The sequence below is a fragment of the Ammodytes marinus genome (genome assembly GCF_949987685.1).
Source record: "Ammodytes marinus genome assembly, chromosome: 5".
Classification (NCBI taxonomy): domain Eukaryota; kingdom Metazoa; phylum Chordata; class Actinopteri; order Uranoscopiformes; family Ammodytidae; genus Ammodytes; species Ammodytes marinus.
Genome location: NC_137234.1, coordinates 13,871,737 through 13,898,621, shown reverse-complemented (window position 1 = coordinate 13,898,621; position 26,885 = coordinate 13,871,737). Strand labels below are relative to the sequence as shown.

The following is a 26,885-nucleotide window of genomic DNA, read 5'->3' as shown; positions in this document are numbered from 1 at the left end:
ACGATAAAGTAGTGATATTAAAGTACTCAATGAGTTGTTTTTTGTGTTATGGCATTTTTTTCTTAACAAATAGTGCTACAATTTGAAACGTATTTGAGTGTGTGTTTGTGGTTTCATGCTTATCAATCATTTCTGGGCACAATTAGCTAAAAAGTTAATATATTATTGATAATACAACGACCAAAAAAAATATCAACTATAAAAACAATACGATAAAACACATCAGATAAAAAGGAGCATTGGTAGTAACAAAATGAAGCTATACAGTTACATGTACTGCAGTTCTACCAGAGTATATGAAAACAACCTGGCCCACTGAATAGAGCAAAAGCAGTTCATATATACAGTGCAAAAAAGTGCTACAGTGGTTTCATTATGCTAGCTGGTGCATTATAAATAAGCTAAAATAGTACTATATACCCACTGAAGTCATAATAATTATACTGAGAGCATTGTACATTGTTTTCATGTAATGATAAATCCCATAAACCTTTGTTTGATGGCTGTTTTTCCTATTCAATAATGATTTTACATTTGAGATACACCTTTTTTTTCTTTCTGAATACAAACACGTATGAGACATGGATTTAAACACAAATTACACAAAAAAAGCAAGAAAAGCATGGTTGTGAGAGTATGTGGAAAATGCATTTAAAAACAAGAAAAGGGATAATAGAAAAGAAAACATTAAACAATTCAATTATATTAAAAGTGTTATCACTGCATATTCTTAATTGTATAGGCACAGGAAAAATATTTAAAAAAACATCCAGAGGAATACACAAAAGAGTCCAGTGTATCTATCCATTTTAATCTCTGGAGTATTTGAGTTGCATCTGGCTGAGATGTATCATTTTTCGAGATATGATTGGGCATTCACCTGAGATGACATGCCATTCCTTGCCTTACCAGCATTGTCTCCAGTTAGCAAAATATAGTTTAAGCTATTCCAGTGTTTCTTTAAAAGTATTTGTCAATGTTGGACTTGTTGCATTTCCACTATCAGATGCTAGGAGCTTTCAGTGTCTCTACATGTTTATTTCCAGTGATTTGTTTATTTATCCAGTATTATCGCATGTCATCCAGTGAATCTGCTTAAATAAGTACAACTCACTCTTCAAATTACAACTTCTGTAGCATAGTATGCATACGCATAAACATCTAATGTAAGAATTTGATGTTTCAATTAAAGTAACAATTGAGATAGAAATGCTACACAGTATTTCCCTCTCTGTACAGTGTTTAGTCAGAAGTGGCATGGGGAGACAGCAGACAGTCTAGTCGACTGCAGCAGCCTCAAACACAATGCTCCACTGTAGGGACCAAGGATTCACCAGTGTGCACTACTGAGGTATATTTTCAGTACGAGTTGCAACCATTCACTGAGGCCTGCAGCAGGAGCCAATGACCTTCTCCAGTGTATCAAACTACTGAAAAGTGTTTTTGTTTTCAGTTGACACTGGTTTCAGTGTACATACAGATTCATTGTATTAAAAGAAATAAACACAAATGTGCATAGTGTCATCTACAGTATCTTAGCCTGGACTCCGTTAAGAGACTTGCATTCTGCTAAACCGTAACTATGGCTTATATTTAGTTTGGAGGACATAGTGATCAGTAATTTACTTAGCTATAAAGTCATGGAGGTTACTAGTAAAATAGCAGTTAACAACGACACAAGGCACTTGTCAATTACAGTGATCTCAAATATTTCTCAAAGATGTCTTAATGCATATACATATGGAGGATATTACAGTGGGGACAGTGGTATATAGTTTGTTCTGTATGAATATCTTTTTAAAATAATGTACAATATAGAGACACCCAATCCGATCACAACAGCGTACAAATGGAACCATTATGGGAAAATGTGGAGTATCGTCAAGGCACTGGGACACATAGCCTTCCTTCTCACACACAGCTGCTCTGAATGAGGAAATGGTAGTCGGAGTATGATGAGGTTTCTCCTTCAGTGGCACAACTCACTTCCCTCTGTCAATGAAAAGCATGTGGAGACAAAAATCATGAATCAGTCATTGACTTCACTCAAACTTAGTACTGAATAGATGGATAAAAAAAACGTAGAGGAACAAGGAAGTGTCTAAGAAGCCTTTTAGATGTTGGAGGCAATGTTAACTCACAGACAGGGACACACGGAAGTGATAGGTGATGTCCTGGAAAGACAGCACGGGCACTGACCACAGGTGATGAGTCCCCTTAGAGAAATGTACCAAGAATATAATGAGTGAGAGTTTTGATAAATAATACAGGTCATTTTACATAAATGTAGTGGTACATAATGACAAAAGAAGGGAAAACACTTTGATTATATGTACGTAGATCACTATTATGTGTATCATTGTGTACCTTTGTTGATGTACTCTGTCCACCATACAACTCTGTCTCTGTGTGGTTGGGGCATAAACGTCCCTTGGTGGATCCACATTGTTGTACCCACACACTGTTCATGGACCTGCATTTAATAAAATATGCTTTAAATATGCTGTGGCCTGTTAAATCACCTGTATACAGTTGAAATCCTTACTTTAAAAAAAGTTGAACTGGAAATAACTCTGTAATTTAGAACTTATTATAGGTAAAATAATACTTTATTTTTACTAGAAACAAAAAATTGTCCCATATAAACCCAGATTAAAATGTATTAGTTAATAATGTAATATCTTCATAATTGCTGTGTGCTGACAACAAGACTGGAATTCGAAATAAATCATTGTAATTACCAATCATAACCTTTTCTATTTTTTATCTAAAGTTATTACCAAATTATATGGTTCTTTACATTAAACCTCCTTGGAAAATTATTATTACAGACTTGTAGAGTAAAGCATCACCATTGTGTTCTTGCAGTTGTATAGACAGTGTTTGAATACTCACATCATGTGCAAAGTGATTTGTGAGATGGAGGAATTTCTCTTTCCATGGAGGGATACTGTGTAGCTAGAGTTGACACAGAGAAACATTGATCAGCATCATGCATTGAGACCTGAATTCAAACTGTGAATTCTGTAAAAGGCAAACATACAGACAAGTGACAAATAAAGGGAAAAAATTTAATAAACACAATGAATCTTGATGTGCCCCCTAACATTTTGACGACATTGAATATGTATCATAAACACTATGTCAAAGTCACAAAATCTCAACAGGAACGAAGACTTTTGAGAGATTTTGGACCAGTGAATAATACAGCTCTTTCCATCACCATCATCTAAATGGTGTTTATCCTTCCAGTAGATTTCAAATACTTAAAATAATCTATGTTAAGGAGAACTGAAGCTCTTCTGGCTGCTTGCAATGGACCATAACCTAATAGGACATTTTAAGTCTTTTTTTTTTCTCCCCTCTTTAATTAATCACCCATTTATGATGTCAAGTCAAGAAGATGAGGGCAACTTTAAAGTATATACCTGCAGCTCTCGGGTGTTGCACAACTTTGTGTTGTGATCTCTTGGTTTGTCTCCACGATGTGTAGACTAGTCAGAGAGGGAGCCGACCGGCCTCCTGCAGAAATAAGAGAAAGCTGCACTTTAGCACTAGCATTCCTCTGAACATTATGTTGATAAGCTTTGTTTGCTGTTGTCAAACACATGGCTGCACTGTGTTTGCATACTGCATATTATTTGTGTGAAGAAAGGTGTCTGTGCTGTGGTTTGTGGATTTACCCTTTGTGTGTAGGCTGCGTTGTCTGCGTGACACTGGCAGTTGACCCCCTGGCAGGCGGTTGGTACCTCCCACTCCGTACAGGCCTGTAGGTGCTGGCCTTTTGGACTTGGCAAAGTACAATGGTGCTGAGGTGTGACTCAGACGGTTTCTACTGCGGACGTCTTTGTCCATTTGTCTGGACTTGGCCTTCTTAATAATAGTGCTTGGTGTTGGAACAAGGCTGTCTAAATCTGCACAAGGAAGATAATACACCTGCATTGAGCACAAATGTATACTACAGAAGAAGAAAAACACCTCATATTTGCTTATTTTGTTACTCACCTGGTGCGGATTGGTTGTTACTCAACATCAAAGCTGTGGCTGATTGGTTGTTTATGGCTGTAGTTGAGCAGCAAGCTTCGGGAGAATTAGATAAATGGATCAGATCTAAGTGGAATATATTTGTATTCACTGTGACCTGATTGCGTTGTTTTGTGGAAACAACCAAACTTCAATTACTTATTGAGGATCCCTTCTCACCTGGCGTAGGGGGGGTGGACAGCGGAGGATATGGACTCTTGCGTGAGGATCCCAGTGCAGCTCTGGACCTGCACCAATCAGATGGCAGTGCAAGAGGTCAAGAGAGTTCTCCAGTCAAAATATTGAAACTTTTAAAACCCAATGAATTTTAAGGGTGTTTAGATACGTGACTCAGGATTCCCTTTCAGGCCAGTACAAAAGAAACACCCAACTAAGCAATCAAAGATAAGAAAATGAAACAAGTAGCAAGAAAAGGCATGGCGTTGAAGAAGGCGTACCATGGGCAGACAGGTGGACAGAAAGTTACAGTGGCAGTGAAGGCGGGCATCCAAGAGATGTAGAGAACACAGGAAGGGACATAGCTACAGAAAGCAGGGACAGAGTATATAGAGAAAACATGAATGGGAAAGTAGAAAATAGATTTATTTTTCACTATAAAGCTTAAGTGTCTTCCTCCCTCGAAGCAAGGCCACATACCCATCTTTCTCTGTGACGTCTCCTCGATGGTGAAGAGTCAAAACATAAAGGACGGACATGGAAATGACGCTGTCGGAGGGGGAAAACAGAAAAAAACAATACATCATCTGAAGCTGATTTTTGTAGTGTACTCCAATCCCTCACTAAACACATGTTGCTCAGTCTAACCTGAATGCCATGACAACCACCAGTGCCAGGATGGTTCCCTGCATGAACTTCTGACTGATGCAGCCTGGATCTGGAGGTGCATTCTTCAATGAAAACACACACACACACACACACAGGTTACATTAAAGTTATACATCCTGGTGCTACTACCATATACACAGTTTTTAAATATAACCTTATCACCACCACAGACCTTGCTCCCAGGTTTGACTGGCTTCTTCTTGAGTGGGCCACTCCCCGTTCTGCTAAAATAGCTTCCTGATTGGCTACATGACCAAGAAAAATAAAAAGTAATATATGGATTATTTTTCTTCTCATATAATATTCTCTCGCGCTCTGAAACCTGATGATTGCTCTCACCTGACAGTGCCTCCGCTCACGGAGCTCTTCATGCTGTCCAGACGACGCAGCTTGGCCAGTTTGCGGCTCCAGCGCTCCAGTTCGTCTATGCGAGTCTCCAGGTTGTCCGTGAGCTTACACAGCTCCTTCACCGCTCCCACGTTCTCCATGAAGATACGGTCCTGTCAAAATAGGAAGGGAGAGTTCTTAGTGCATGCCGTTTGGAAGTAAGTTGAATTTAATAGAATTTATTAAATTTATTCCGGACATATCAATCAAATCAAACATATCAAAAACAAAAAACAAAACGAAAAAACATTTAACAAAAACAATGTTCAAATTATTACACAATTGAGAAAAGCCTATTACAAATATTCCATTGATATGCCTGAAAAGGAGTAGAAAGAGGTATACAACTTATTTAATCCTACCCCTTTTCCACAGCTCAATAATTAATATTTATTAAATTAACTTCCTTATGTTATAATCTATATACAATCTATCTATTTACAATGTGTTGTTCTGCGTGCACCTCATGTTATTCATGTTATTATTCACCTTGTTGACGACTAACAGGTTGGTGATAGTTTCTCCATTGGAGCACACCAAATCACCCCCATCCTTCACTGCTTCGGGCAAAATTTTCTGAATCTCTTGAGCGATCACTCCTTCAGGAGGATATAACAAAGTGAAGAAAAAAACATTGTAAAATGCATGAAAGCATACTGAGATACAGGACAAAACTATTTATACATACTGCAAAAGACAGATCAAATATTAAGAAATGAAGATGAGAACAGTGACGATAAAATACAGGTGTACAAAGAGATGAGATGATGGAAGCAAACACTTGACTTTGTCATTTATGAAGTTGTTACCAGTATCTGAAGTGTTCTCTATGCCCACGGTGGCAGCAAACTCAGGCTTGTATTGATAATGGACCAGCCTCATCTGAGAAATCCTTTTCAAATTGTCTGTGGTGTCGACCTACACACAGACAGAATGACAATGACATGCAGATGGTATGAAAACACGATGTTCATGTTGCAGATGGAAATGCTTGGATCAAGTATAAACTAAAAGACCAAACTCAAGAGTTAAACTGCATAGTCAACGGTGCTGAGCATGGGCATTTTGATGACCTGATTCATGGTGACAAGCACATGAGGGCACACACAGCGACACACACACCCAAGGGGATATACACAGAGTGTCATGCTGACCTCCTGGACATTTTCTTTGGCCCTGATGTCAGACGGGTGCACCAGTAAGCCCATGACCTTCACGTTTCCATGGACAACAAGGGCCTCGTCCGGCCGGTCGGTGTTGATACCGACTCTACCGTGGTGGTAGACCGAGTCTGGCAGTTGGCCGCGCTGCCACAGCACTTCGTTGTCACTTTCAAACTGGCCCGGGTTGGATGCCTGTAACAGAGAGAGGGCAGTGCACAGACACCGTGGTTCAGATATTTCTTAAAGATGTGTTTAAAAAAAAGAAGATATTAATTTTTATATTTGCAATATTTAAAAAAAGATTTGTTAGAAATTTTGGAAAATATACTTATTTTAGTTTTATTTTACAGTTAGAGCCTACATTTACTGAATGGACAAAACCATTTAATAATTGGTGGTTTCCTGTTAGCTCATGGGTTAACACAAGTCATTCCTTGTGTTTCAATAGCTAAACATACTTCTTAAGTTGATAAATCTAACAATGCATTGTAATTCCATGCTTTACACATTCATTAGGAGTCAGCACATTGCCATCGCTGTCCAGTGAAAACCATATAACTCTGAACTAAAAGTTTTTAGATCATCTGTACGATCAAAAGTTTCTTTATTGATGAAGAAAAAATCATGTAACTCTTCAAGAAAGAAATGATCTAAAACCACATTGAATTATCTGAATGAAGATGCATTTCGACAAAGCCGCAAACAAGTTTTTGTTGATGTTATCAAGACATATTGTTTTCAAAGGACATAGACAATATGCTTGGTCTTGGTCATTCGAGCTCTCCCAAACATGTGTGTGCATTTGAGTGTGCTGGGGGTCGCAGACACGCAAAAATAAAAGGAATGGAAAGACAAACAATAGTGAGAGATGCTCTACTACACAGTGCAGAAAGGTATGAACAGAAGACCAAGAGAAAAGGGGTCACAGTCACAAGGGATATGATTGTTGTAGGAGGTAGACAGACATGGCCAGACGTTACCCTGACGATGATCCTCTCAGACGCTTGAGCAGCCACAGTGTAGCTCTGACTGTGGGACTGAGCGTGCAGCGCCACCACCAGCATGAAATACCTGGGAGGGAAAAAAAACAGCAACATAAGGAGTAGATGTGAAAGATGGAGCTTTGTTTAGATCATAGGGAATCTAATGTTAACAATGGATGGCAGTGCTTTTACCTCTGGTCAGGGTTTGGTTTGCCCTTCTTCCTCATGTTATTTGCCGTGGTCTCGCTGAAGTGGAGACGCCCCACTGTGACCTTTGTGACCTGCTCTGACGGCAGAGTGACCCTGAGAAAGAAATCAAGCCTTTTTCAAGGTGATATATTTAAGGTGTCCATTAAAAGGTACCTTCTATTGCTTTAACAATCTATGAAATGTTTTGTTCATGTTCGTATCAGCACCTAACTGTTGTATTAAGACAGACTTTTAAAAAATTGTGTGAACCCTATGCCTTAAAGTGTTCGGACTCACATCACTGGCTTGAAGGGTCTTTTGCTGCGGTCGGACTGGGACTGCTCCACACTGATGGACTGATTTATGGCCTCCACCTAGCAATGAAGAGAGAATATAAATATACACTAGAAATATACTGCAGAGACTATCTGTCAAGTGGGTGTCATGTTTACTATTTGGCCTTCACTCACCTTTACGCCGTTGAGTTTGAGATAGAAGCAGTCGATGGGCTGTAGGCCTTCACTTGTCTTGATGTACTTGGGATCTCCCAGCATGCCGATGTATACTGTGACCTGGAAGTGGTTCTTCTTCTGGCAAACAAAAGCATCATCGGCCAGGGAGAAGTTGAAGCCCTTGTCAGCATCAACGCGGTAGGTTGGCATGGGACTAAAGATGGGGAAAGAAAGGGTTTGTGACACATGAATAATGTGAAAAGAAGCTGGTTTTTCATATGAAAAGTGGAAAGGGTGTGTTGCCATTTGTATCACCAGGGGGAGACTCTTGACTATGTTACAGGGAGCTTCCAAATTAAATTTTTTCTTTTTGTTTTAAGGTCTAAGCAGCAATCAAAGAAATACACGTGTGGATGGAGCATATGTGATGTACATTATGTAATTCAGGGAAGAAATAAACAACATTGTATACTCTTTGTAGGGGAAGTAATATGGATATGGTTAACCTGGCATCTTTATTATTTTCGTATGATACTAACATAAAAACGTTTTCATTTAAATAAATGTCTCCTCATTGGTAGACACCCTAGGGTTTAGATCCCTGATATGACGACCCTGAGGACTATAATTTACTTCGTACATAAAAAAGTTTAACAAACAAAACAAACTCTCTAGCTTGACATAGGTGGTGTAGTGGGGGCTTAAAGTTGTGATGAGCACCCAAATGGTTTCGATCACGTAGCCTGAGAGGTATTTTAAGTCCATTTTTTAACCTTCCTCCTTATCTATACTTTCTATTTTGGCATTGCAAAAGCATAAGTCGGTGGTACACTAATTTTTCCCTTAACCCCCTCCTCACGTTGTCTTTCTAAGCCGAAACCCTGCACTCGTTAACTCCCCCGCACAGCTCACCTCTGAGGAATTTCTAGATCTCTGCAACCCCTCTATTCCTTTGCCACTCCCGCTGTACACTTTGTTGAATTATTCATTTGACCAATTATAACTTCTTTCACTTTTGACTCCCAGTGTGCTTTCATCCCCCAAAATAAACATGTACAGATATGCCAAAATAAATTACACCCACAGGTCTTTGCAGTTTGCGTCATACAGCGGTGTCCACTTGTTCTGCTGGTGAGGCTGCCACTTGATACACTGATAGTTGGGGTCCAGGTAGCTGTTGTCTGCATCCTGCATTAAACCTATGACAAGCAGATAGGAAAAATGTGAATTAAAGCGAAACAGAAGAATGATGAGAATGTGCTGAAGTGTTCTTAAAAAGTCTTCATCCGTGTGGTATAGTCATAGGGTAGGTAAGAGCAGCTGAGCATGAGGTAGAGGAGGCGGAAAAGAGAAGAAAGATGCCTGCCTACCTTGTGGTTCTTGTTTGATGATACCTGTGAGGCTTTGGGAATTGATGGTGCTGTTGGGAGAGTCCGAGTGCTTCCTCTTCTTGGCCTGGTGAGCAGGAATGCCGCTGTGTGAGGAAAAGGAAAAACATTAGTCAAACGTTTGTACTCATTACTACTCCTTCCTTCCCATCATTCCTTCTGTTCCGTAGAAAAAGAACCAAGACTCCATGACTCACTCCTGCCCCTGGGGATGCTGCAGTAGCTGATGGAGCATTTGCGTCTGCTGCATGTCCCCGCCGTCACTGGTGGCCGGACCAATGGGATACTGCGAGATCATGGGTTCCGGCTTTAGGTACATGTCCCGGTGCATGCTGGGATAGTGCCCGTGCGGTGGTAAGGGTGGCGTTGGAGTCATGTGACACATGTTCTCTGGTGTCATGGTCCTGATCATGTGAGGATCTAGAAAAGAAAAGAAAAAAACATGAGGAAGGAGTCTAATCTTTATTTTATTTTACCGGTACTGTTTTTCCTTGTAGATACATTTTGATCACATAAAGCAAACAGCTTTTTCTCCTCAAGATTGATTCCATCTACATATCGGCCTATACAGTTTATTCTACTTCCCGTCCAATCTTGGCTTAAGGTACTTTCCATGATTCAAACTGGAGAACTGGAGGGATGCCCATCAGATAACATTATTCCACACCTGTTTTACTAATGGACAAGAACAACACAGGTGTGTAAGTGGCAAGAAGTGCATAACGTGACTTAGAGCACAAGTTGAGTACTTTATGTTAAAACCAGCCAAACATTCCCTTGTTCATTATTTATGGAAATACAGAAAATATATTTTAGTTGATAAAATACATTTATGATTACCAACATATGATTTAAACTGCGGATTAATAAATGACAGATTCATGCCTTTTTCAATATATTGATTGGTTTTAAGTCGATTTTCTTTGCTGCTTTCAAAAACAATTAAGTGATGAGTAACATATCTTGACTTAAGGCCAGTGGGGCGGCTGTGACCCACAGACACCTTGAAAACTTCAGTGGCTTCCTTTAACTCTGTGTCTCGGTGCAGTCTACAGACTAAAGCACAATTTCTTTTGATTGCAGGCCTCTAATGCATGTGCTTTCTCTTACATTCTTTCTTGCACATTTTCACAGGGAAAAGAAAAAGATGTGACACTTACCATTCACCTGCTGAGGAGAGTACGGCTCTGAGCTGGAGTCTGGGGGGGACTCGGGTAGTGTCCTATAAAAAAAACAAGAGGCGGTAGATGTTGTAATCAGAAAAACAGTAATATTTTACTTTCAATTTGTAAATATTCCCTAAAGAAATACCATGCTTGAAGCTTGAGAGCCCTTTCTCGTCTATTCTTCTCATTTTCTAAACTGCCATTATATTTCAGGGATCAAAGTAAGTGTAGAGGTTCTTTACACATGATTGTGTGCGTCAGGATTTTAGTTTGCACGATGTAATTTGACTCTCTCTCTCTCTGTGACTGTTATCAGTCTGACTCCCCCTCCTGACCAACTAGTGCTTTCTTTGTTCAAATGAAGCTTAATCAAGTTTTGATTGCATAATAGGACCTGTAGTAGGGTGTGTGTGCGTATGGTTTCGTTGCATGCTTTAAAAGAAGAAATGAAAAAGAAAAGCAAAACTGCGTCATCTGCTGCCACTTCGGGCCTGATTCTATGTTTAAAATGTGAGTTGCAGGAGCATCTCGAACATTTCTTTGAACATTCCTAAGTATCAGCGCATGCTGTTTCCACCTCTATCCATCTATGTCCAAGGTATGGAGCTCACCCCGGAGCGTAGTGGCCCCTGTGCTCAGGCTTGACGTGAGCCTGCTGTTGTTGCTGCTGTTGTTGCTGGTGTGGGTGTTGGTGTTGCTGCTGCTGCTGCTGCTGTCCCAGGCAGGGGTAGTTGTGTCTGAGGCCCAGGGATGGACCTGGCTGGTAGGCGTTCTGACAGTTAAGGGGCCCGGGCAGAGGGGCTCCTTGGCGCAGTGGAATAGGGGGGCTCACACCACACACCAACCCCCCAGCGGAGGACACTCCTGCCTGGGGAGATGAGTAATTTGGTCCTGGGGTGCTGTGGACCTCTGAGAAACAGCTGGGAGAAGGAAGAAGAAGAAGTAGAAGAAGGGGGAAAAAAGGATTAGCCTTATCAGAAAAAACAAATTCCTTTGTAAGGACATGATCTGATTATGTTTGGTGCATGTTGTTTTGACGTTGCGGGGTTGGTTTTGGACTGTCCCTACTGACATGTCAGTGCTATCGTCCTCCTTGCTGATGTACTCTTCCAGGATACTGGTGTCGATGTTGGCTGGCTCCAGAGAACTGGTAATATCATGACCTGTGGGGAAGGGAGGGTCGGGAACACAGAGGGGAGACACAGAGCATCTGGGAATTAGCAAAGGGAATCTTTCAGCAACTCCACACACAGCAAGAACCGCTCTAGTTTCAACACAAGCTGATGTTGTAACAAGTCCATGTAAACTTATCTATTTTGAACACAATTTGTTTATTTTTCATAGCTGTTAACTCCAAAGAACTTGATAACATTGCATTTATATCAGAACATTTTGCGATGTTTTGCTGAAGACAAATATCAAGATCAGGTAAAAGTTGAGCTCTGATTTGCTTTTTGTGAATTTAATGATTGACGTTACAGACACTGACATATAGTGAAAATATTTGTTAGTAGTCATCATTAAAGATCACATACTGGTGATTCAATGCCTCCTAACGGTTACACATATGACTGGAATCCCTCCACTTGGTGTTTACTAATTTGTACCTCCGCTGCCCCCCCCCCCCCTCTTAAAAAAGAATCACAGTTAAAGTAAAGTAAACACATCATAAATACAAACGTATGAACCAAGTTACTAAACCAGATTGTTTTGTCGCCATTTTCTTTGTATCATACTATTTATATCTATCATAAAGATTCTAAGTTCTAAAAGGTTGCTTTGTGTCACATGCTCTAAAATGTTCTTATATAATGATATAGCGTTTAAATATAAGTAATTTCTTGAATTCCCTTGAAGGTCCCTTTACTTCACCCCAGGGTCATTTTCACCCTTTGAAAGCCAAAGCCCCACAAATCCTAAACACATGACACCCCTTAATCTTTATAACACCAAAATGTAGAGCAAACTCTTGCTTATGCATATTTTTAGAACATAGGGTAAATCAATACCTAAACCAGCCTCCCCTAAGAGTAACCAAGTCAAATATAACATGTGTGAAAGTATGAAATGTTCTTAAAAGACTGTAATTCGTCCCAAATTACAGATGCTGGAAACAGAGTGAGTGTGAGCAAAGAGAAGGGGAGCAGGATGGAGAGGGTGAAGCAGAGGGTGAGGACCCGGTATTGTGGGTGGGCAGGCTTTTTGCTTCTTCTTGCTCTCAGACAGACACACCGCGCACGCACACACACACACACACACACACACACACACACACACACACACACACACACACACACACACACACACACACACACACACACACACACACACACACACACACACACACACACACACACACACTTTCTCTGATAGATTAAGCAGCTACTCAGTTGGGAATGCAAGGAATTCTTGTGTTAGCATTGGAAAAAATCTCCCCTTCCCTCTTTTTTGTCTTCGAGTAACTATTCGCTCTTCATAAAGAACCTAAAATAAATGCCACTTGTTAATAGTATTGTCACATCTCCTCTTATAACCTTCTCCACACTTTGCTACATTTCACCACAAGTTATTTAATGTTTTTTTTTATTATCTTGTGAATAACGTCTGCTTTTTCCCATCCAAATGCATCTTACAACCTTCAATCATTAAACCCACAAACCCGACAACTTGTCACTATTGAGTCAAATCGAAAACACATGAAGTTCTATTGGTTTAACATTATAAATCTTCCTGTTACTAGGTTTAGTTTTGGGAAATAAGCATGTTGACACCGACTGGTTTTCTTCTGTGGACAGAAACAGTTGGTTAATGTATCTTTATACGTGCCAGTGCGAGGGGAGAAAAGCAGGATGGTTCCCCTTTAAATAAAATCCAGATGTGCACCCCACCCAAAGAGGCAGTAAATTAAAGCTGGCAGGCCTGATAACGAGACACATAGAGATGGAGGGAGAGGGGAGGTTAGATATATGGAGGTGGAGGAGAGTGGGGGCAAGAGAGATATAATACAAGTGTGATGTCCAGGGATGGAATGGAAATGAACAAATGGGGGAAAAAATCTACAAGGAAAACTGAGGAGACAATATAAAACAGGTTTGGTGTTGAGCAGGTAGTCTACAGTGTGTTTATTTTATTTTATCATTATTATGTCAAATATATGACACTTGCTATCTTCTCACGACGTCCTAAACAGTGTGTCCACAGAGAGGGTTTCAATCTTTCATATGCAATAAAACCTATTAAAAATGTACTTTAATGATTAAAAAGTGCTTTTGTCATCAAAAGCAACACGAAATAATCTCTCATATCAATAAAAACTGTTTTTTCTTCAACACATTCATGTTTTATATGATTTCAAAGTGGTGGGAGACTTTTTGTCACCACTGTCAGACAATCCATTAAAATGTAAGAAAATCAGCCAAAATAAGGGGCAGCTGTCACTATGAAGGACCTCTTGTCACATTCTACCTCTGCAGAGTACATTAGAGTCAGACAGGCTCTGATAAGTGTTGTAGTTTTAGAATATTTTACATTCCAAATCTTGAAAGTCCTGCGTCACACACCGACTTAAAATTTCTGAAGAAGTTATTTGACATGTTTCGATAATTTTATTTTCCTGAAGTTCATACTAGCACCTATCATCAACAGAAAAATGGCTACTTGAAAAACTCAATGTGTTATGTTTAAGAAACGTTAAATATGTCAACACAGTCAGATGCCAAAAAATGTTATATTCATATACATTTTGAAAATATTTTGTGTGGCCTCTGTCAGTCTTGGTGAATATGTGTGATCACTATACACCTCATGGGTCTAGCATAAATTGAGTAAAAATGTATTTAAGTTTTTGGTGTCTGACGGTGTTGACACAAAATAAGGAATGGCAAGCTAAAAAGCCCATTTTGATAAAAAGGAGAAAAGCTGGGAGGTTGTGTCAAAGCTGAGCTCAGTAGTTTAGTATATGTTGGATACATACATGTAATTTAATTTGCCTAAACATATGGGTTTGTATTTTTTCAACATTGCACCCTGTTTTGTCCCACTTCTCAAGAATCACTGTTGTATTAAGATTAAGTTACATTACTGAAAACTAGAAAATGTTTGTCAACGTAAAAATAAGTTGATCACTGTGAAGAAAAGTCAACAATGAAAGGATGTAACAATAATTGAACAGGTCTACATTACATTGAGTGGATAATACTAAATGTCAGACTACACAGTAGAAGTAGGATTTCATTAGTGATACCAACTCTGGAGCTATGGATGCACTTGACAGAGCTGCAACCAAAAAACTACATTTCTTACAGAACATAAAGACCTATCTGGACCTGGTTTTAAAACAAAGCATACTAAGCCAAGGCATTCAATTATTGCCAGGCTGAACTACAGTCTCCAGATTACTGCAACCCAACAAGAACACAGTCCAGCCACACTGCTAGTGTTAATTTGTTCTAAGTCTCTCATGACCTTTACCCCTGATGAACATATTCACTGGGAAAAGATACAGCATATGTGTTGCCTGTTTTCTGGAACTTGAAGATACTTTCAACAACTTTATCACAGTCTACAATTAAGAGAGTTTTTGCGCCTTTACATCCCACATTTATAATGACGAAAGGAAAATGCTGTAATGCTGCTAAATGCTACTCATGTGCAGGTAAAGAATATAGAAACATACATTTAGCATATGTAACCTCCAAACCACTGAAGCAGTGAAGTTGAAATTACTGTGAAACTGGATTTGTACATTTCTATGTTTTCTCTGTCCAGCTGTGTTCCACAACGAACAGTGAAATGATTGTCAGTCCAACTTCGATACAGACTGGCCTTTTGAGAGATTAGGGGTTGAGAGGGGTGTTTGTGTGTGTGTGTGTGTGTGTGTTTAAGCATACGCGTGCGTACGAGTGTTTGTTTGTTTGTTTGTGTGTATGTATGAGTGTGTGTGTGCCCTATTTCAATGCCTGTGTTGTCAGCAGAGTTATAATCTAAAATGAACACAAACAGAGGACCGACTGTGTGAGGGCCCATTAAACGTGGTTGGACTTATATCAGTCAATCAAATGCACAGCTTTTCCTTTTCTTTACAATTTTTTAATATATAAATGTAATTATTTCTCTCTATATATAACTATTATTAATCCACAGACATGAAATAAAACTACTTTTAAAAAACTTAAAAACTAAATATGTTAGAATTAAAAATGTTCGCCTCCAGATGAGGTTTGTATGCCTTGTGCGTTAATAATTAAACACTTTCAGAGAAGGAACAAAGTCCATCTGATTATAAATAGTTAGCCCAGAATAAACTTGGTTGCACACCCGCAACACGTAAGCCTACACACATACTGAACAGACAGTTAATACAATTTCTAAGACATTTAACATCAAATTACACACTGAACCCGATACAAATAACATTTTGTGACACAAAAATTATGTTTGTAGAATCAATCAAGGTGTAACATTTAGCTCTCTAGCAGGTGGATATAGTCTATGTCCTACCATCTATCAAAATACTCTTGGGTATCATTTTCAAATGATCCTAATTTGAATGGTGTTCTCTATTCGTCTGTTTTCCCCAGAAGCACTTTGGCCTATACACTGTGACACAGAAATCAACTGAAAACAACCTAAGGAATCTTATTAATGTCAATATAATCAATGTAAGCAAACAATCTCTCAGCTGTTACACAGTTTAGGAATACAGGGTGCAATGATCAAACTTACACATACGCAAATATATGAAAGGAAATGTGTCAAATCTACGCTAGAAAGTGTTAGACAGCTCTGACAGCACTAGAGATATAGAACTTTTACTTTTTTTTTCTACAAGACAGGGTTATTGATAAAGAGTGGAGAGCATCCCTATGACACAGACAATAATTAAGAACAGAAAGCCCCTCATCAGACAGGGACAGATAGATCACAGAGTACCTGCGCGTAGCCAAAGCATGTTGATGTCCTTGAGATGAAAGCACCTGTAACAGAAAATGGGAATAACAATTCCTCTCTATTTTTCACATGTTTCCCTACACGGGGAGAAAGACTTTCTTCTGCCGACCTGAGAATCGCAGATCAGTGTACCAAATGTGAGTGTGTGTGCGTGCCTGTGTGCAAAAAACGTATTGTGTGTGTGTGTGTGAGTGTGTGTGCGGGAGAAAGGCTCGGAGAGCGTTATAATGAGGATTATTCCCCAGTCATGAGAAAGGGCTGTACCAGGCTACCACACACAGCCCTTGTCGCACACAAGCACTGGTCGCACCGGCGGACCTGGCTCAGGAGATTACAGGAATGACAAGGCTGGGACCAGGACACAGATCCAGGCTGGAAAAAAACCCAAAACACTACATATGTGAGGTCGAGTTTGAGGGACAGAATTACAAAGCATGGCGGGAGAGAGAGAGAGAGAGAGAAAGACCAATGATCATGCAGATATTGAGGAGGAAGAAAAGGAATACAAAAAAAGGACACAAAGGGAGACTAAAAATAAGAATATAAAGGGCAACAAAAGATGAAAAGAAAAATTTTGGGAAAATGGACTCTTTAGACTGTCCGAGGATTATTAGAGAATTGACACAAAAAAAAAAGTTTCTTCTTTTTTTTCAGACAGCAATTTTTATTAACACCAAAAGGTTTTATGGCGTTTACATATCTTTGGCAATGACAAGTAATATTTAAGCGGATATCGAGGATGCTGAAAATCATCTGAGAACACTGCAGTTTTTTTTTTACTCACAACAGCTACTAATTATGTTGACACACACACACACACACACACACACACACACACACACACACACACACAGAAACACAGCAGGAAAAAAAAGTTGATTAAATCCCCAAAAGTCCAGTTAAATCACAAATAACATTTGCTGGCCTAGGTTCTCTCAGTTGGCAGACAGCACTGATGGGAGTGTGGCACAACAATGAGAATTAAAACTTACTCCTGAGTGCTGTAAGCATGGCTGGCCAAAAACAATACATTCCTCTTACTGCAGTTCACAGCAAGCCTGTAAATCAGACGAACCATCCAAATGTAATGTTTCACACAGGTTTCCCAAGATGGACGATGGCCTTCACGTCCATGATTCACAACTACTCTGGCACTACAATGGGAATTTTGATATAGTCATGCAGGCGATGAGTTGAACGAGCAATATGAGTAAGAAAGTGATTATCGTAATTCACCTTCAGATTCAGATGGGACGGTGCTCAAAGTATTATTTGTGTGTTCATAGTGTTAGAGGCTGCTAATCAATAAGTCAGCTCCAGTCTGTTTTTATTGGACTATTTTGACATCTATTTGGGTGGGTTACCATGACAAATGGTACTTGTGCCCCCAGATGAGCAATCCAACTGACTGTGATGATTCCCTACTCACAATCCATTACCTGTCCGTTGCATGTGCCCGCTGAAAAAAAGTTGGGTATTTATACGCAGCTAACTAGTATGTAGGGGATCAATGTTTTCCCTATGGAGATGGGAATCAGCGCAGTAATTTTAAGGAGTTTTGGGAGAGACGTCGCACCATGCGCCTTTACGCCTTTACGCACGGGGCCGCTGATGGTTCATTAAGATGATCGGCCAGGATGTAACGGTGATGAATGTTCTATAATCTGCTTCACAGCCACACAGGTGCGTTGTAATGACTGTGCTGACCGCCATCTCCATAAGGTGACCGACTAATTATGCATGCAAAATTACTGAACTATCCCTTTGAGGACATTTCGACTCGCTTTTATAGTGTAAACAAACAATCAAAAAAAATTTACTGGTAGAAGTATTTAAAAATGTAAATGATTGTTGCTGCTCGGTGAGTGTGTGAACTACTGTTTGTTGTTGAGGTAAGTCAGGGGAGAAGGTCAAGTTCTTTGGGAGGGGTTGTGGTTTCTCTCAACAGGCCAGTCTTTCTCCACCCTGAGCCTGCGCTATCTCACCTCCTCACCCTGTCTGCTCACTGTCACTCTAATGGAGTCAGAAAGAGTGAGAGCCTGGGTAAGGCCAAATACTCAAGGAGAAACACCAGTCTCACCTCATTGTGTTTTAACGGCCGCCAAGGCTATGCCAGGAATGTACACTGTGCATTAGTGAGAATGTATACATATTTCACTAATCCGATCAAAAGACAATTTACCAGTGTCGAAATCCATTATAGTGCTATGTGTGCGTGCTCCTGTGTAAGTGTGTGGTTTTTTTCTCGGTAAAGGGAAGGATGAACATGGACCTTAAGGGATTCATAATCTAAATTATTATTACTTTCAGTCACCCATTTAAATTCAAGGTTGATTGCCTGAACGCCTGTATCCAACAAATTTGAGTGGTATAATTAGGTATTCGATATTCTGGGTAATTAGTTGAATAGGAAAATAAGTGTCTAAGGCGGCATGTACTGTAAACTTCTCATGGACAAGTTGACATTCAAGTCCAAGCAAAAGTGGCTGAAATAAAGCCAAAGTAAGAACATCTCTCTTACTCCCAAAGCAAGAATGTAAACATACTAAATTCCTGTCAGAATGGCAAGAAACCTCTGACAGTCATTGATGGCTTTGTATATTTAAGTCAACACTTTGTGTATACTATAATCAAGTGTTAAGTCTCTTTACAGATAACATATTATACATAAACCAAAGGATGTGTTTTATTTGCACTTGACTTCTCCTGGAACATTTGACATTAAGTTTATATGTATAAAAAAAAAACTTTAGTAAGACATGATTCCTGTGGATTTCTTTGGGAGGCTGGAAACCAGAGCAGTGAAAAACTCTTACAACAAAGTTGCCAAAATGTAATTGTTTCCCTGTAATAAATTGAATTTGGGAAAGAATGTGATGGATGGGATAGGGTTCACATGGTCTTGAATATTGAATATTGAATATGAATGCGATTCAGTCTGCAAATCAACACACACAACTCAGATTCACTTTAATGGGTTTGTAAATTAAGGCTGTAATAGAGGATAAACCAACTTGTTGGTATCCTTGTTGAATATGTGAGACAATGTTTACCAACTAAAATCTCTAAAATAAATATTGCATCTTTATCAAGCCTGTTTCATGGGGATGAACATAATTGACCAAATTGTTGTATTTATGGATGTTTTCCTTGTGATGATCACTGGTTTAGATCACATTGCTCATGTCTTTCTCTAACATACACATTGTGCCATGTAGGCCTATCCTTGCAAAACACACCATTTATCTTGACTTGAATTCCTGCACCCTTCCAACCCTCAACCCCACCCTCCTCCACCTCGTTTTTTTCTTTTTCTTAGGATTCCCCTTTTAACTAGATCTGTTACCAATCACCAGCACTTTTGCTCCCCGCATTTATCTTCTTCTTTTTTTCTTTTACTTTTTTTTTACATTTTTAGTTTTTAGTATAATAATCAGACAAGTTGAAAAGCAGAGTGAAGTGCATTAATGTTTGGGAAAACTTTAACCTAAAAGCCACAAGTCAGATAAGCTTTTATTATTGTGATGTTTACCACCTGCCATGTGTGCTGTACCATTATAGTTTAAAGCAGACTTTTTTGACACGGTGGCTTGCATGCAATAGGCTAGGCTACACAAGGCAGCCTAATACTAAAGTTGACTCTTAAACAACTTTTTTTTCTCTTCAGTAGCCTAAAACAAATTATTTAGCCTTGAAGTCAATGGGGTTATAAAAGTAATAACACACACACCTTTTACATTCCATTCTTTTAGAAATTATGTGTACAATACATTTAAAAACTGAACTTAAGGCTATAGGCAACATAATAACCAGGAATTCTTACCTTCAAAAAACCTCTGTAACGCTTCTGATTCATCTACCACGTCCATCCTAGCGGGTCCCACATAAAAAATCCATTAAAGTCTCCCCTTGTCCGAACGAAATCAATTCGTATCGGGGAAACTTTCACATGTGCATCGCGGAATCCAGATTACTTTGTCCAATTTAAATTCACATAAATCCAACGCTCCATGCAGAGAGCGTCTTTCTCCTGTTCGGCAACTTGGCACTGGATTGACGTCCCCTTGCCAAACGCCTCTAATGACGCTATGGTATATGCTACTTTGGAACTACAGTCGGGTTTAAATTAAGGTGTCAACAAAAAAAACAAAAACCCTCAAAGTTACAGAATTTCCCTTCAGGCGCACCTTGCCTTCAGCTCCCACAAGCTTCATTATAAGCTGTGATTTACGTTCGCAAAAATACCATCAGCTTGTGGAAAAAGAGAAAACTCGTCGGGAAATATTTAAGACTTTCAAGAAGAAAAAAAATAGTGCGTACAAGTTTGCTTAGCTTGACCTCCAGTTCCCTTGAGCTGGTTTTCTGCCTTTCTCCGTGTCTCTCTCTCTTTCTCTCTCTCTCTCATTCAGGATGTGTGCTGCAGAGGCGGAGGAGAGGAGCCGCGGCAGGTGAAGGATGTGCGCTCTAAATCTCTCTAGACAAAAAGCTGTGAGCACGCGCGTGTCTGTGGTGTTCAACAGTTGGTTTACAGTTACAGTATCTCATCCATCTTTTATGGTAAAGCTACCGCATATCGATATTTCGTATAAATGAGCTGCGCATATCATTGATTAGTTATCAAGAAAATTCATCGGCAACTCATTTGATAATCGATTCATCATTTCAGTGCTGCTTTTTAATTATGAAGGAATTTCTACTTCATCTTTTCATTGGCTATATGTTAGTAAATTAAATATGTTTGTGTTTTGGATCAGTGGATGGACAAATCAAACAATTTGAACAGATCACTTTGGGTCTTGAAAGTTGCGATGGATTCATAACTTTTTCAATGATTTCAATCCATGAAGGGACCCATTAGAAAAATAATTGTTAATTGCAGCCAGCCTGGTTCAGACTTTGCCAGACACGTGTGGCTTTATTTGTGAAAGAGAACAATTAAAATATGTGCCTATAACACCGAAGAGGGATCCCTTTGCTATTGTTCCTGCTGAGGTGTCTCCCTGTTTTGTTTTTTCTTAGGTTTTCCTAAGAGAGACTCTTAAGAGAGAGCGAGAGAGATCGTTTTGAGGCAACATTTTGATTTATGTTGTAATTTGCAGGTAATAGAAATAAATATGGCTGTTTAATCAGAGAGCTGGAAAGGCCTAGCCTTGGGGGGAAACAACTTCCAACACAAACTTCACAATGTTTTAACACTAGCTGGCTGGTACATGATCCTAAAAATAAATATTATGAAAAAAACATTTGTGGATCTTTGATCAACAGTATGTTTAAGTGACTTCTGCTGGACCTTTTTGAATTCCTCCAGCTTAAACAACCATACAGAAACAGGAGTGTTTAGTGTCAAGGCTTCCCAAGGGAAGGCTTTGAGGGGAATGATCCATTTCTCAGGACCTTATCAGCTGCATCCCACCCCCCTTATAACAATGCCACTGTGTGCAGCCCCCGCAGCCTTGACACCCCCACCCCCCCACCCACATGTGAGATGCTGTTGTGTTGTCTTGTTCCACCACAGCTGGAGCATCTCCCTCTGCACCCCTCCACCCCTCTGCTTTTCCTCCATTCAACCCAAACAACGCCTCCGTTCTTTCCGCCACACTATGCAGATTGTTTCAGAGGACAAGCAAGAAAGAGAAACAGATAGAGGCTGCAGAGGACAATGAAACAGCTGGCTATGCTAAAGCAGTTCATTTTGGTATTCTATATTTCTTATCTCATGTAGGCTATAGCGCTGCAACTGTGTGCATGTGGATGAGTGTGTGAGTGCAAGTGTGTGTAGCACACTTGTACTTAACCATGTTGTGTGGATATAAACCCAAAGGCACTTAAGGGGACTCACCTCCTATGGACAAGAAGATTTCATAGGTCCCGATAAGGTTAAATAACATTCTGGGTTAAGTTGTGTATGACTAGGTTATACACACGCATGTCGTGTTACAATAAGTACACAGGGAATACATATAAATCAGGCTTTGTCCAATGAAGATAAGTTTAGTGTGTATAATGCCAAATTCCTCATCAGAAAAATATGTAGCTTAAGCAACTTGACAAATTGTGCCCTGATAATCAAAAATGATGGACTGTGTTGGCCTGTTGGGGGTTTATGAGGTAGCCTATAGGCTTCTATAACAATATTATTTTGCCAGATTGATGTCATGGCAACTTACAGTAAGAACTGTGCTACAATAATCATAACGTTTTTCTTAAAGCTATAGTGCGTAACTTTTTCATAAACTAATGTCGGTTACATTCAAACCATTGCCAAACTAGTTCACACAAAGTTCGGTAAGCCTTTCAGCTCCACGCAACTTTACAAACTTTATTTGTTTTATTTACCTGTGGAAATAAATGTTTACTGTCCTTACTGCCCTTGTCTGCTCCTGAGAAAACTTTGTGGCTCTTAAGCTGCTTGCTAACTGCTTCTACTCTTGTTTGGTGACGAGCCATTGGTGTAGCCTAGTCGGTCTATCGCTTGACCATAAATCGTCTATCTATAATGTAATATGCTTGACGCTGCAAGTTTGTATGCTCACCAATGAGCCACAGCTTCGTAGAGCCTTAAACACAACGATTAGTAGACCTATACTATAGTAGCCCCTGCCTGTTCAAAAAAAGATACATTTTAGTTCAAATTAACTACGGAGAACTCTGTGTGAGAGTATTGTATCCATAAACTTGAATTTTCCCATCTTTTGACTTAGCGCTCGGCTTGTAATTCATCTTCCAACCAGTAGGTAGTGACGTTCATCTACACAGCTAGAAGTGAACAAGCTGAAGAGAAACAAATCAAAATGGCGATGCCCGGACCAGGTAGGTTGACGCGTTGCTATGGTTGCTGTATAGACACGCTTTGTCATTCATATTATTTACAGTAACCTTTGAAGAGAATGAGTAGCCTATTAACCCTTCTGCTTTGGTGCAGTGGTTCGACACAAGAACGTAAACTTTACTTTAGACTTTATTAGGGACACAGACAGGTTGTGGGTTGCAGCCTGCAACTTGCAGCACAGGAGACATTCTCCAAAAAATTAAAACAAAAGCTCACACAATGACGATGAAAGTAACGGTTCTGTTTGTCTCTCCCTCTCACTGTAGGAAGATCAGTCAGTGTAGTATCCTTTTCAAGTAGGCTAAAGCCTTTGCAAAAAGTACAAAAAATACAGACTGTCTCTGGAAGTGTGTTGGTGAATGAAAGCACCTTAACTCTGCACATAGCTCTCATCCGTTTGGTTCCAGCTTTTGCTTAAACTGACAACAGTCTACTCTGTCTTCTATTTCCTGTTCACTCTTGGCTTGATCATCAGAAAGAGTAAGTGCTCCACATTTTACACAGTGTTTTGATGTAGGTAGGCTACCTATGTTGTTACCTGTATAGAGCTGTGAGTGCGTGTTGCTGTCACAGGCTGGGTGCTGTCTTATCCTGTTGATGCTCTGGGATGTGATGTCGCTCTGCTGTTCCTCCTGGCTGCTCTGGAGTTCCTTCATTTCTTCAGTGGTGAGACAAACAGAGTCACATAGGCTATTGAACCAGGATTGATTTTGCATTTTATAGTTATATAGGATGTTCAAAGCGAAACGGTAACACTTTACAATATGGTACACAAAATTGTAGTACCTACTACAAACGGACTGTGTCAGTTTCAGTATAGGCTACTATTCATGTAGGCCTATATTTGATTGCACAGAACTGCTTAACCATTGTGTTTTTTAGGAGATGAAGCACATGTTTTTATTTCCAGTCAACCCTTATTTAGAGTGTATGTCAATACATACAAGGCAATATCATGTATATTTAATTTATGGGTGTGGAAATACATAATTTAAACTTGTGTTTAAATTAACAACAATAATAATAATAATAATAATAATAATAATAATAATAATAATAATAATAATAATAATAATAATAATAATAATAATAATATATAGGCCTACCACTTGTATACGAACATTTAAAAAATTAAATTAAAAAGAAGAGAGGAGAGGAGATTTTTGCCTAGATGTACTCATAGCTATAGCCAATGCTTCTTATTATCTCCAACCTGTATAATATATTACAGAACAGTTACTTACATTAATTAGTAGTTTGGGTGTCAATAAGAATTCTAGTAGCTTTTGTAGTTTGAGGTGAAAAGTAACTTCTTATTGCAATCAAAATAACTGCTACAATAAAAATAATGTTCACATGTATAGGACCTTCAAGTTTAAAGTCTCTACAGGTGTGTTTATGCTGATACACTTTGGACAATGGTTGGAAAAAATATACATTTTATGATCTTCCGCGAGACTCCCTGGTGCACAGAAAACTGGATCCAACATTTCTAATAATACGACTATTATCATTTTGTTTGAACCTGTGTGTCCGACCCATGTCTGTAGGTGTGAAGGGCAACCTGACGGAGAGTGAGGGCTATATTGTGGCTAACATCATTGTGACAGGTACAACTATCCTGCTGACAGTCTACTTCCTCGCGTGGCAAACCTATGTGATGTTGGCAGACGTAATCATCAGCAGTGTCCTACTCGTTATCTACAGCTTAGACGGAGTCCTGGCTTTAAGCACTTTAGCCCGACTGGCCAGGTCAGTTACACACTCATTAGTTTTCTCAACACAGACGCTTTTATATTGAACCTGATCAGCCATGATAGATAGATGAGAGCGCTTTTATTGGGTTGTGTAAGATGCTTTGACACATGTCAGCATAAATGCTCGATGGTTAACTTGATCAATTACAATATCTGGTGTCAAACGTAGATAACATACTTCATTCTCACGTAAAGAGTCTGGCCTACCACACTGGACTCTGTTTATTTTGATTGACAAGATTTGTTGACCTAATTAGCATCTCATACCTACGAATAGAAATGCCAGACTGCACTGAGCTTTCTTTTTGTTTGTGCTTTTGTGCATGGATGAAATAAGCCCTGGTTCACTTTAGGATCTGTTTAAATTATTAATTATGGGTGGCATTCATTCAAGTGATACTGTATACCTTGTACAATGACGTCACATCCTCAAAATATCCCCCTAAGATGGAACACAATCTAACCCCTCATTCTGAAAAGATGAATACTGTTTATGTGGCTGATGGACAGATAACATTAATACATCAATGCAACATGCAGTCATTTGAACATTGTTTCACACACACACACACACACACACACACACACACACACACACACACACACACACACACACACACACACACACACACACACACGTACACAACCACATGAAACACCTTTTATTATACAGTGCAATGTGCAGTAATACCATTGTTTGCTCTTCATTGTGTCTTTCAGTGTCTATTCGTGAAGAGGCCTCCTATTCATTGTCATGTTGTATATTTATAGCTGGACTCACAGGTTGTCAGCACTATTTTGGTCCAACCAGAAATGGCACTAACTCTGACTTTAAGACGTTTAATATTTGTTAGGTGAAGATAACTGAATATGTAAATGAGTTGATGATGATATTAGTTAGATACGTTATGTCCTTAAAATCCTCTATGCTGTGAGAATCTCTCAGGAACGTCACTTTGGTGCAGTCAGGCCTCTCTTTGCCATAGAGAAATAGTAACAGATTCTTCTGTTGTGTAATATTTCTGTATATTCTTTTTTTATATTTTTTCAAGATAAAATGTATGTATTACTGTTTATCATTTAAAAAATACCACATAAACAAGTTTAAATTAAGGTTGTTGTATTTGTTCATCTTTTCTCCAGCAGATGGCAGAATTGGTTTGGTTGAGAATTGAATTGTGGAAACACTGATTTTAGTACTAAAGGTTTATTTTATTTTCCCATATCATCCCTTCTTAGGACAAATTCTAACTGTACTGACTCAAATGACACGGCAGGTTAGAGCTTAGTGTCTTACATTGGCTCCTTAAACTTCTAACTCTAGATATTGTTTGTGTCAGGTTGATGTTTTTTATTAGTCATTTCCTAAAGTACATTCTTGAACCAGGTGATTTGTCTTCACTGACAGCTTAAGTTAATAATCAAACCCAGTGGCAAGGTTTTAAAGTTACCAGTTTGAAAACAATCACATTTTAGAGGGTCTGTGCTTTAGCAACAGCCGAGCACACGGACAAAGACAGGTCAGGCCAGATATGACCAAGCATTTGCATTTTTCCTTTTTAATTGTCCCTCCCTACTGGTATCATGAGGAATGTGCCCATTGTTTTTCATTTTTGAACATGACCATTCACAGCTGTATTATCTTCATGATTTTGTTTGCACGGACTGCACACTGCAGCTGGACAAAGAGTGGTCATTCTTACCAGGCAGTGACACTGAAACCTGGGCAGTGTTCCACACTGTTGCTCCTCTT

The 26,885-nt window shown here is 39.3% G+C and overlaps 2 protein-coding genes across 2 annotated transcripts; one reads left to right on the top strand and one right to left on the bottom strand.

Annotated features, from left to right (window-relative positions):
* Nucleotides 1-1,911: 1,911 nt before the first annotated feature.
* Nucleotides 1,912-20,415, bottom strand: myrf (myelin regulatory factor; the record flags this gene model as incomplete). The annotated part of the gene is made up of 27 exons (XM_080027356.1): nt 1,912-1,992; nt 2,142-2,216; nt 2,368-2,473; nt 2,896-2,958; nt 3,429-3,522; nt 3,684-3,914; nt 4,006-4,080; nt 4,204-4,271; nt 4,482-4,565; nt 4,681-4,749; nt 4,849-4,931; nt 5,042-5,114; nt 5,209-5,369; nt 5,746-5,855; nt 6,066-6,174; nt 6,411-6,611; nt 7,400-7,490; nt 7,595-7,705; nt 7,889-7,965; nt 8,062-8,257; nt 9,128-9,242; nt 9,414-9,517; nt 9,629-9,851; nt 10,592-10,653; nt 11,209-11,517; nt 11,670-11,760; nt 20,370-20,415. 27 exons carry the CDS (start codon nt 20,413-20,415, stop codon nt 1,912-1,914), a joined length of 3,108 nt encoding a protein of 1,035 aa, XP_079883482.1.
* Nucleotides 20,416-23,337: 2,922 nt separating this feature from the next.
* Nucleotides 23,338-26,040, top strand: LOC307250520 (transmembrane protein 80-like; the record flags this gene model as incomplete). The annotated part of the gene is made up of 6 exons (XM_080027636.1): nt 23,338-23,356; nt 23,642-23,649; nt 23,762-23,855; nt 23,949-24,041; nt 24,926-25,127; nt 25,853-26,040. 6 exons carry the CDS (start codon nt 23,338-23,340, stop codon nt 25,863-25,865), a joined length of 429 nt encoding a protein of 142 aa, XP_079883762.1. The 3' UTR covers nt 25,866-26,040.
* Between the last annotated feature and the right edge of the window lie 845 nt (nt 26,041-26,885).